Source organism: Idiotropiscis lumnitzeri, chromosome 9 (assembly GCF_059441095.1).
Source record: "Idiotropiscis lumnitzeri isolate Australia: NSW breed Sydney's pygmy pipehorse chromosome 9, RoL_Ilum_1.0, whole genome shotgun sequence".
Lineage (NCBI taxonomy): Eukaryota > Metazoa > Chordata > Actinopteri > Syngnathiformes > Syngnathidae > Idiotropiscis > Idiotropiscis lumnitzeri.
Genome location: NC_142399.1, coordinates 7,860,572 through 7,872,926, shown reverse-complemented (window position 1 = coordinate 7,872,926; position 12,355 = coordinate 7,860,572). Strand labels below are relative to the sequence as shown.

The 12,355-nt window shown below is 39.6% G+C and overlaps 1 protein-coding gene across 1 annotated transcript; it reads right to left on the bottom strand.

Moving 5' to 3' along the window:
- Positions 1-1,278: 1,278 nt before the first annotated feature.
- mat1a (methionine adenosyltransferase 1A) lies at positions 1,279-11,329 on the bottom strand. Its single transcript, XM_088304594.1, has 10 exons — positions 10,976-11,329; positions 8,860-8,937; positions 7,603-7,725; positions 7,375-7,487; positions 7,108-7,251; positions 6,158-6,283; positions 5,981-6,073; positions 5,721-5,903; positions 4,546-4,679; positions 1,279-3,154 (listed from the first exon to the last, which is right to left on the bottom strand). The coding sequence occupies exons 1-10, from the start codon at positions 11,325-11,327 to the stop codon at positions 3,052-3,054; spliced, it is 1,449 nt and encodes a 482-aa protein (XP_088160720.1). The 5' UTR covers positions 11,328-11,329; the 3' UTR covers positions 1,279-3,051.
- Positions 11,330-12,355: the final 1,026 nt, after the last annotated feature.

The following is a 12,355-nucleotide window of genomic DNA, read 5'->3' as shown; positions in this document are numbered from 1 at the left end:
GAGTGAAATGTAAGTTCCATTAATACATTTCAAAGAATATTTGTTATCCATTTTGTCTTATTTACACTATATGTCAAATATTAAATCTAGACGAGAGGTCCTGGTGACCCCCCCCCCCCAAAAAAAAGAAAAAATATAATTTTAATATTTATCGATTTGAATGGCGCTATTTTTATTTTATTGTTTTACCCTATTCAAAGCAATGCAGCGGCAAAGATTTACTAATTTCCACAAGGGCATTTCTTTTTTTAAAATAAATGTCCGACATTACGTTGCCAGTTCAGCATTCAATTGTTTTTGTATTTTTTCACTAAATTTGGCCCGTTTTCTTTTTGTTTTGATTTCCGTTCATTTTATATTCTTCCCCCAGATGGCGCCACTTTCCCCTCATTCAAAGCATGTAGCCGTGATGCATTGCAACTGATATTAAGCGTGTTACCGACGTACAAAAAGTTCCCGCAATATCCTTTCTGTTCGCAGTTCAACCTTCATATTTGACCACTGGAAGGTGCCATTCCCCCTTCAAAGCATGCAGCAATAAAAAAAAAAATGTCCCACAATTGTACTATTTTCAATTCTAAAATCACATCGTTGATGTTCAAAAATCTACACATCTATTCTGAGAATTTTCCATTTTTACATTCGTCCGCCAGATGGTGCCATTTCCCGCATTCAAAGTAGCCTTGCAATAATCTTTCCGTTACTTTTTTCCTCTTCTCATAGGAAGCTCCTATGAAAAGGTCTCTTGAGGGATCCCACATTGTTTATGCAAATCCGACCCCCCGCCCCCACAATATAATTCTGCTGCCTGAATTCCACATTTATTCTCAGGAAAGCGTTAGGACAACATTCATTCTCTTCTGTCGCCTTCTGCTGTTTAGGACCTGTCGTTTTTTTTCAAGGGATTAAAAGCAAAAAAAAAAAAAAATTCTCATATCATTAGCTCGTTGCACTGCTAAGCCGCACCATGTTAAATATTAGCAAAAGCTATCATGCAATCATTACTAAACTTTTGAAAAATTGAACTGTAAACCTCATGTTGATAAATATTAAATCTATATACTGTATGTGTATATACAGTATTCAACTCTGCTTCCTACGTGCCTTATTGTTACTTTGATAAAGCAAACCAAAGAGTTTGAGGTTGTAAATTCTATTTTGATGATTGTATAATGTGTGTGTATGCCTTATTGCCCAACAAATAAACCCTTTTAAATAAATGTTTTTCTTCCCGCTTTATTGCACAAAAAAAAAAAAAAATGCACCACTCTGCACACAGACATTTGACATTTTTAATTTTCTTTGTGGTTTAATTATTTACAGTCCAGTTATAGTTTGGCAACAAAAAGATGACAGAGAGAGGACACGGATCCCTTCATCAAAGAATACTTTTTGTTGAATTAAGACATGATAAAAAGCTTTAAAGGAAAAAAAAAAGGAAGAATAATGCCCCGTAAAACACACATTAAGACTCTGCTGTTACTTGTTTGGAATTTTGCAAACTAAATGGAACCCCGGAAAACCAAAAAAAATGTATTTAGAAAAACAGAGGCACCTGGCAACATTTTTGGCACAATTTCAAATAGGGTGAGTGTTTTTTTTTTTTTAAACATTTGTTTTTTAGGATTGCTTGCCCTAACTCTCTCAATGACGCTTTTAAATGAAAGAAAAAAAATCATTTACCTTTAGAATTGCATGATTAAAAAAAAAACGTGTCAATGTTTTAGAAAATGATTAAATATGATGAGCATTTGTACTATTTGAGGACTTTTTACACATTTGAATGATAAAAGAAAGGCACTAAATAACTTTTTTTTAAATAATTAATTTGCTTTAGTTGCATGATAAACGGCACTTGGTTGAATTTCTTTTTTTTTAATGGATGGTAAAACAAAGGCACGTTCAGGGCATTATTAATCATGGCCATTTAAAATCTTTGATTCCCTTTTTGGAATTGCATGGCAATAACAAATAGTTCTTTTATTTATCAATTATATATTATGAGCGTTTGTGGCATTTTTAACATTTAAAAAGATGGCCATTTTTGTGCTTTTTTTTTGTTAGCTTTTTACATTTGACTTTTTCAATCGTGCAATAAAACAAAGTCACTAAGGAACTTTATGACATCAACGAATGAGATTTTATGACGATGAAGCTAAAGCCACTTGGCAACTTTTTAGGACATTATAAAGAGCTTCTGCATGACTTTTGCCAATTTAGGTTTTACTTGTTTTGGGGAATGCATGGCAAAAAAGGACAAAGGGCAGCAAATATTTAGGACACGATTGAATAAGACATGAAGAAACGTGGCTTGCACTACAAAGGCACAAAAGCAACTTTTTTCGGACACTTAAATATAATTTATTTATTTTTTTTACCATTTTGGGGCTTTTTAGGTCTTTTGTTTTCGGCAACAACAAAATATTAGCAACCAGTAGGCGCTGCACACATTTTTTATTTTGGAGGGGCATTATTAAATATGAACATTTTTGCCATTTAAGGGATTTTTAGATTTGTTTTGCGAATGACGTGGGCGTATAAATGTCCCCAAATGGGAACGCATACCCATCTGAATGTCTGTTTTTGACATGTTTGGTTGTAACATGCTTCTGATGAGATAAAGACCTTTTATTGACCTGTTTGGTAGAGCACCGTGATAATTGTGACCAGCTTTCCAGCCGTACACACGACATACAAACACTGAGAATTGAAAATTTGGTTTAAGCAGTAATTACATGAATAGCTGTTCTAAAAAAAAAACAAAAAAAAACATCTCCCTCATGGGGTTGTACGTTCACAGCATTGTGGTGTTTTGTGATTAGACGTTTAAAACAAAAAGAAGCACCTATTGCAACTATTTAATAGGATGGATAGCTTTGTTCCCATCAGGTGTCCTTCACGTTACAGCTCCTTTCTCAGCCCCTTACGTGTTTGTGTTTGCGTGTGTGTGTGTGCGTGTGCGTGTGTGCATGCATATATAAAACTTTGGTTTGATTGGTTTCAGTTTGATCCAGGTCCCCCAGTAGTATTTTCTGCAAGGACATGGAGCACTTAGAGGACAAGCTTTTTGGGAACCTCCCAGCTGAACTCGGGCCGACCGAAGTGGCCGTAAGTGGCGGTCTGCTGGTAGATGGGCCTCTTCAGCTGAAGCTCCCTGCAGAGAAATAATTTGGGTGGTTACAGGAAAGTAAGAGACACACACTGCATGCAATGTTTGTACGTATGGCTAACTCAAGTGGTTCTTAACTCATTCGCTGCCAGCCCAGGTAAAATAAATGTACTATTTGACGTATATATCCGTCAATGGTAGGGAACGTTAACCTTGTTGAGCTTACTGAAACCCACAAGTTTCACGCGACCCTTGGCTATGAGAACTTAACTAATAAAGGAGTTAAGTCACACATCAAAGCTCTATATACTTTCTCACGTTGTTGTAAAAGAAGCTCCCGCCCCCACCCAGTTAATAAAGGATCAAATTTGGCCTGTTAAATTATGATGTTGTAGAAACACAACTAAGAGCTTGGCTGTGCAGCTCCATTCTTGACTGATTGTTTCTATAGTTTCTCTGCAGAATAAACTAATGAAGATAAAGTTTTGGCTGGGATGTCTACTCCTATTCTCTCTGATCAGAGTAGGTAAGAAACTAACTAGGTAAACATCACGGTATAGAAACCTCTCCTTCATCATCCGGGTTTTGCAGATCCGCTATTTCGTGTGTGGGAAAAAAAATTCTGTCTCCATTCCACTATTTCAATATTGTATATTTTTTAAATTGTGGATGTGGTTTTAAACTGGATATATTTGTATGAGCGTTACAAGCACTTTGAAAGCCCAGAACAGTGACATTGATGCTAGCTTTAAAGATACCTATTTCCACGTCTTCCTCCAACTTCTGTGAATTTTGCCTTTCTGGCCTGAATACAAGTGCAAGTTTCACATTTAAGGATTGAGGAATATTCATTATCTTTCCTCAGCATGCGGAGCACCCATTTCCAGAATGAACATCGCCGGTGGTTCCACAGGCAACAACTGCAACCTGATTGCTACCGTGACAGTCCCGTTCCTGCTGTTCTCTTCTCTCATCTTTCTGGCGTCCTTCCCCAAGAGGCTGTTGACATTTTCTCTTGGTACCATTCCTATAATCCTCCATTAATAAACAACGCCTTGCATCCATAGTCTGTGGTACTTGATTGAAAATCGCTGTGATGTCAGACGCTGCGACTAATCGAGGGGGCTGGCGGAGTGATTTCAGAGTACCGAGAGTACAATCACAAATTGAGCCAAGGTTAACAACTGCTAGATTCAATACAATATTCAAGAGCTGGATTAAAGCTTGTCCAGATATGAATACATATATATTCATTTAGAAACATGCTGTCCAGTCAAAGAATGTAAAAAAAAATGTCAAGAATGTTAATGACAGTCCTGCATTTTCACTGGCACTTATTTGTAGAAAAAAAAAAAACAAATTAAAAATTTTCTTTGGCGCCCTCTGGTGGCATAGATGACAATAACATGTCCGTAGTGTCCTCTTTTTTTACGTACCTGACGATAACTCCAGGCCTCAGGTCAAAGTTCTTGTTGACAATGTGCAGCAGCTCCGATTCACTTTTGTTGGAAGAGCCGTACGTGAACAACGAGATGGACAGCGGGTGAGCCACGCCGATGGCGTAGGACACCTGGTGGACATGCGCACATAGCCAACGTCAAAAACACAGAGGTGCACATTTTGCAACGAGGTCAGGAAATATGAACCAAAACCCATAAATCAGACATTTTGGTTTGATCTGCCCATTTGGCACATGTAATGCACTATCGAATTAAAAACTAAATCAGGTCTTAAAAGTAGTTACACTACACATGATGGAATTAGAAAAGTCCATCATGAGTAGAGCAACCAAAAATAGAGAATTCATACCCCCCCAAAAAATACTGGAAGTTAGCCAGGTGATGCACTCAAGAATAATAAAATTAGTTTTTTTACTCAAAGGCAGTTTCACTCAACAGATTCAGTAGTCATTTCCATTGTGGGAAGATCTACAAAAACTCAAACCATGCCAAAAAATAAATACAAGTAGGCTGCCATTTTGGTTGGAAACAACCAGTTTAGGGGCAAAAAAATGTCAAAAACATTTGTTCACTGACACATTTTTCCACCCGGGCATTTTCCTTAAGCAACCTAAAATTTGGGAGAATGTCAAGAGTAGGCCAACAAAAAAAGGGTCAAACCTTGCTAAAAAAATTACAAAAATTAGTCTGCCATTTTGACTTGAAGCAACCATATTGGTTTGGTCATGCCCTAAGTTCAAGCCCCCCCCCCAAACCCATTTTCACTCAGCAACATGAAATTTGTCAGACATGCCAATGATAAGAAGACCCACAAAAAATCTTTGTCCAAAAACACAAAGTCAGCCATTTTGTTTTGACTCAGAAATGCCATCTAGAATTTTTTAAAAACGCAGCCCCGAAAAGGAGGTTTGGCAGACATGTCTGAAGTGTTGAACTACAAAAAAATCACCAGGAGCCAAGCTCAAAAACAGGAAGTCAGCCATTTTAGTTTGAAGTGGCCATTTCTTTTCAGGGGTCCGAAAAGGAAGGACTCCAGAACTACTGAGCCAAAAGTGCTCACCCCTACCCCACCCCAAACCGCCATTTGACTTCCATTGTACCTTAGTATCCAGGCCTGAGCATAATGCTGATAGTTTTGGCGTGACACCTACCTGCACCAAGACCCTCCGGCACAGCTTGGCCTTGACAAGAGACTTGGCCACCCAGCGGGCGGCGTAGGCGGCCGAGCGGTCCACTTTGGAGAAGTCCTTGCCAGAGAAGGCGCCGCCCCCGTGAGCTCCCCAACCCCCGTACGTGTCTACGATGATCTTGCGGCCCGTGACACCGGCATCTCCCTAGAGAAGACAAAAAAGTTCATGGACGGTCCGAGGGGGTTCTGTGGTGGCGCTCACAGTCCGGTTCTCGGCGTCACCTGAGGGCCCCCGATGACAAAGCGGCCGCTGGGCTGCAGGTGATAGATGGTGTTGGCGTCCAGGTACTTGGCGGGGACCACCGCGTTGATCACCTGAGAAGAAAATGAGTCACTTAATTAGGGACACCTGCACCATCATCCACAGCGCAGGTGGAAAAACCCAAAGCCGAAACCGACCTTCTCCTTGAGGACCTTCTTTTGCTCCTCCAGAGAAATGCAGTCGTCGTGCTGCACCGAGATGACGATGGTGTGGACTCTCCTGGGGATCACGGCGCCATCTTTCTGGTCGTAATGCACCGTCACCTGCGGGACGAACAACAAAGGTGAGCCCTTCCTCCACTTCTCTTCACACAAACTCAGGTATTCATCTTTTATGACACTTTTATGACTTATTATATGAGGCATTTTATCAGCGGATAAAAGCGTGCTTGTTTATCTATGACAAGCATGTGCTTTGGAACGCTCCATGTCATGGGCAGGTCCTTCTGTACAAGTGTATAATTAAAATAACAAATAATAAAATAATCAAAGCATCCGTTTGTGAGACGAACTTATCATGAATTACGATTATTGCAGCCATATTTGATGTTTTTGGGGGGTGGATTTTGACAATGAAAACGGCTTTTGATGTTCTTTTTAATGGACTGAATTTGCATTTATTCATTGTCGTTCTAGAAAATTAATTTTCAATATTTTAATAAAAATGGTAGCTAAAACTATGAATGAATGAATGAAATAAATGCATAGTAAAAGATAAAGCAACATACCGGTAGTCGTGGCAGTAACAGATGCAGAACAATATGACCTTAGCCCTAAAACTCTCAAAACAAAAAATCTATGAAATAATAAATCGATATATAATATATGAACAAGCAACTCAATAATTGAAAGCGTTTTTGCTTTTTCTTGTTTTCTATTTTTGTTCAATTCAACCTAATTTACCCGTTTCCAGAATCCTTTTTTTTTTTTTATTTGTTTTATTTTTTTTACCGGTTTCTAGAATCCGATTATGTTCCGTATCGTTCCAAATGTTCCGTGTGCTGGAATTCTGATCGTATTTTGTGATCGGTACAACTACGAGGTTAATTAAGTGAATTATCTATATATTTAAAAAAAATAAAACTTACCTGTGTTTTGGAGTCAGGACGTAGCCAAGGGATGGTCCCGTTGCGTCTAAGCTCGGCCATTTTAGAGTTGAGTTTGTGGGCTAAAACGATGGTGAGCGGCATGCACTCCTCCGTCTCGTCCGTAGCGTAGCCGAACATCAAACCCTTGGAAATACACATAGTGAGTCGGGACTAGTTGAGCGATCCGTTCTGGTTCTACGATTCCAAGACGCCCTCATTCATTGAAGATGCGCCACACGGACGTCAGAACTGTTCGCAAAGCTCCACCTGGTCTCCGGCGCCAATGTCTTCCTCCTTGCGGTCCACGTGGACGCCCTGAGCAATGTCTGGACTTTGCTGCTCCAGAGCCACCAGGACGTTACACGTCTTGTAGTCGAAACCTGACAACGACACAGTGAGTGAAGATACGGTAGACTTAAAAATGTAGTCAGTGTTTCACTTTGATTCACATATTCCACGTCCCCGAGTGACCTTGACGTTGACTTTGTGGATCACCTTTATCGGAGTTGTCATAGCCGATGTGTTTGATGGCGTCCCTCACCACCTTCTGGTAGTCTACGTTGGCGCGGGACGTGATCTCGCCACAGAGCAGCACCATGCCCGTCTTGCACACCGTCTCTGCGGAACGCAGTCGACAAATTAACGTCAAGCGTTGAGTGTGTTCATTATGTTTTTACTGTTCTCCCGTGGTTTTTGAAAAGTTGATTGGTGACTGTGGCTCTCCTTTCCATCGTGTGAGGACACAACTGTCGGCAAGTCCAGTGAGCCATCTAGGCTATCACAGTTCTTTGTTTACGTCGCTGATTCATCACAGATTTGGAAGAATTTGGACTTGCGCGCCTTTAGTGTAGTAGCACGTTCTGCACCAGCATGTCAGGAAGCACGAAAGGCTACTGGAGGAGCGTAGAAGAAGAGGCAGAGAAGGTCCCCAACAAATACTGTAATCTCCAACACTCATAGTTGATCTTGCAGAATTTGTACCTGTGATTTTTATTTTTTTTTAATGGCTTTTTTTGTGTTGCTGAAGGTTTATAATTCCGATAACATCTATGCTAATTTCTGTTAGCCGGTGTATGCAGTTTTACATTATATGTTAGCATTGAGCTATTGGACTTTTTTTTTTTTTTTTTAGACTGATCGCTATAGTTTGGTTGAACATTTTGGCGTTTGGATAGTCAGTGTTTCATTCGCTTTTGTTTTACGGGTCAGTTTGACTGTAAACTTTAATTAGGCAGCTTTAAGCAAGCATGCGTTCCCTCTTATTTGGAGAGCTGTCTTTTTCTTTTCTCAAAGTGATGTTATACGATGACCTCTCATTTCTTGACAACGAGAAAGGAACGCTTTGCTCGGTTTAAGTGTGTTTTGATGATCATAAATGTGCTATAACAGGTTAAAACTACTACTTTTATCACAAGTCAGTCTCGAACATATCGCCCGCCATAAACGGAGGTTCAGTGTTCTGTAAAAGCGTCGAAAAAAAACTATCACTTAAAAAAAAATGCAAAACAGCGGCGGCGCCAACGATGAACTGCAATATAGCAAGAGAACACTGTCTTAAACTATCTTAAAAGAAATATCTAACAAAAAAATGGTCAGACTTCAACCGTTTGGCAACATCTGTTTAGCATTTAGCAGCAACTTCACAAGGTCCATCTCCTTGTCACACACAAGAAATGCACTCCCCAAATATTCCAGTGACCTCCATTCCAGATGGAATTCAGGCCAGAGTGGTCCGAGCACTAATTTACACACCGCAGGCCACTTTGGCATCAGGGTCCTGCTTGAGGTGCGCGTCCAGGACGGCGTCACTGATCTGGTCGCAGATTTTGTCTGGGAGAAAAAAATAAATCAATGAGGGATAAGGAAGTGTCAGGTCAGACAGTGCTTAATCAATCAGGAGTCCACATATTTTCTGCATGCGGTCGCGGGAGAAGTTCAAAAAAGAGGAAACGTGTGGTGCTTGGTGGCGGGACAATGGCACACTCGGCGCCCTATTCATCTCTCGCGGGCTTTGTGGACACCCCACGCACCAACATGATGAAGCAACACGACACAGAGGTTACATCAGAAATTGTTTTTGTACACACAAACAGTAAACACAGGCATACTACAAGAAACGTTTTTTTTCCATTCTCATATTTTTTGTATGACCATTATGTCTTTATAACGTGACATGCAAATATATATACATATATATATATATATATATATATATATATATATATATATATATAACGAAGAAATATTGCCTATATTTTTTATTTCCTCATTGTTAAAATTTGACATTTTTTCCATTTGAGTTTTTAACATTAGTGATTTTGTAAATAGTTTATAATCGGATTTTTAAAAAAAAATTTTTTTTTATCCATGAGCAGAAATTAGTTCAGGAGGATTTATTGCTCTGACTTTTCAGAAAAAAAGCTGTTGCTGAACATAAAACTTCATTCATAAATTCTACCAAATATATAACTGTATTATTACTGTATTACACATTATTATTATTATTATTAACAACAATAATAATAATTGAAAATCCTGATGCACTAGAGAGAAAAAACGCGGGGAGATTCTGAATCAGGGCAAAAAATTTATCGACAAAAGTTTCCTTGCATACATGATTAAAAAACATTTGAAAATTTTTTTTCCAAATAACTGAATCATATTTTAAGGCATAATCAAAAGTTATGTGTTAAATTATTTTATCGTGTAATTTTGTGTTTGTGAAGCAGATACCCTGCTGTTTTTCCAAAAAGTTGGTAAAAAATGAATATATATAAGTTACAGGTCCACGTTACATAATGTGCGCGTCTGTGAAGCGGGTCAAGGTGTTTACTGGCTTTGTTTACTGATTATGGATGTGGCAACGTGGACTTTGACAGGATTATGACACATTGACAGGGGGGGAGGAGGTGGTCCAAGGAGGTGGTTTAAGGCGGGGGATGAGATATGACAAGTCAGATGAATTGGACTAGTTGATTGAAAATTTGAAGTGATCTGAAGTTACCCATTCTAAACGTTTTGGATCAGTGTTTGTCGTAGTGAAAATGTAGGCTTGTTTTAGTCCTGAAGCATACAATTTCTCTGCAAAGGGTCTAGATTCCCGACAGTTTATGTTAATTTTATGGTCATATAATTTGTGTTTTAGTAAGTTGGGTTCCTGGAGAGATATCAAAGCGTGCGTCTTTTAATTGAGATGAAAATCCATCCACCCAACTTCTACAGGGCTGATTCAGCCGATGTACAGTTCAGTTGTATTTAACTTTGAAGTTGAATACATTTGCATTTAATCTAAGAGTTGCTTGATTTGAAACAAAAAATACTCAGACCATTTTTTTATTCGACTTTTATGCACTATACATTTGGAATGAATCAATCAAGTACTTTTTTTTTTTTTAAATGTCGGAAAACGTGGGTGGAAAATTTTCTTACATAAGGCAAGAAATCATCACTAAAAACCATCTTTTTTTTTTTAAGTTGCTCACCTTTGCAAGATTACACCCCTCAAAACTTACTACTTTTCCCCGTGGGATGTATTTGAATGTCATTATCTTTAGTTTGTGTTGTAATGTGTTCATGTGGGGAAAAAAAAGCAGCCGATTTTTTTTGGCCGATTTTTTAAAAAGCACTAATATCGGCCGATAAAATCGGTCGGGCTTCTTTTTTAAGTTGCTCACTTCTCATGCAACCTTACACCCCTGTATGCACACAGCTCGCCCCCCCCCCCCACCAGCGTGGTCCATCCGAGTGAGCCTCAAACACATGTGCTATGAATGGGATGCCGAGCATGCCTACCTCGGGAGTAAATGGGAAGTTTTCAAAAAGTGAAGCCCAAAACGTTTTAGGGTGCCGTGTGAAATGCGCCGCTCACCTGGATGTCCTTCTCCCACAGACTCCGACGTGAACATAAATGAGCCGTCCTCCGGCAGATCACCCATTTTGCGTTTTTTGCTTACGGGGGGCAGCTTCGGGCAGTGTATGTGTGTCAGGGTAGGAGGGGGGGCTTGTGAAAGGATTTTCCTCAGTTCCCACAGGCGAGCACTCCTGGTCTTTGACAAGTTTATATTCCCGCCGCCGCCGCTGCTGCTGCTGCTGCTTTTTGTCTTTTTTCTACGGGATAGCGAGGCAGCCAACACCAGATCTGAGCTCCTAAACTCCACGTCCGAGCCCACATGTTCCTTTATATAGATACATGGGCCAACACACACACATGCGTGTGTCATGTGAATCCGTGGGATAGTCCATTCCAGGAGAAAGGGGGGGTGCGGGGGGGGGGGGGGGGAGTGGTGCTCAATGGGAGGGCTCGAGTGCTTGTGGCAACAGTACGTTAACCCCTCGTGGGCCGCAAGATGCTATGGAGTCAAGTGAAATAGACTTTCAGAGTTGTTATGAAAAGTCTACACACCCCTATTCAAATGACAGTTGTTTTTTTGGGGGGTGTAAAGAAATAAGACCAAGATGAATTATTTCAAAATGTTTCCACCATTGATCTGACCTACAAAAAGTACAGATCAATTAGAAGAAACAAATATCTTTTTGAGAAGGGAAGTCAAAATAAAGAACTGAGAGCGGTTGTGGAATTGTGCCCGCCCACTCACAATATGGGGATGTGGTTGCGTTCAAGAATTCACCAATTACATTCAAACTCGTTATATCAGAGTCAGCGCACACCTGCCATCATTTAAAGTGCTTTCGATTGGCAACAAGTAAAATCCGGCTGTTCTAGGAGGCTTTTCCTGACATCCATCCGACCATTCTCCAAACCGCTTATCCTCAGGTCATATTTTGCTCAATTTCCTTTTGTTGCTTAGTTACTTGCCATTATCACAGTTACTTAGTTACAATTTCTTAATTTTTTACAAATTAGGTCAGAGAAATGAATGAAATGACTTCGATTAACTTCAAATACAGTTGAGATGTTTTAGTTGGCTTTTCTTGACTGCATTTTTATAGTTTAATTTTATACTGAAAAAAAACATGAATAAGGGCGCACAAATCATTTTGAAATGTAAAAATGTTGATTAATTATGTTGCAATCGAACATAATTGAAAAAAAAAAAACATTCACACTGGGGTGTTATAACTGGTTAATTGTCAAAAGTATGAAAGACAACATTCGATATTTCTACCTGAGTGGAGTCCACCATCCATTCTATTAGTGCACACATAAGCAACAATCGAGCTACGAGGAGACATTCGCCTGTTTTTCTCAACGCTTGCTTCCATCCCTGCTCAGCCCGAGGCTCTGTTC

Bases quoted from the DNA above. Each gene is read 5' to 3' on its own strand.
- mat1a (XM_088304594.1), bottom strand. From the start codon at position 11,327: ATGACACACGCATGTGTGTGTGTTGGCCCATGTATCTATATAAAGGAA. The intron at 5,904-5,980 runs GTGACGCCGAGA...TGTCTTCTCTAG, and splicing joins TTGTCATCGGGGGCCCTCAG to GGAGATGCCGGTGTCACGGG. The intron at 4,680-5,720 runs GTAGGTGTCACG...CATGTCCACCAG, and splicing joins GCCGGAGGGTCTTGGTGCAG to GTGTCCTACGCCATCGGCGT.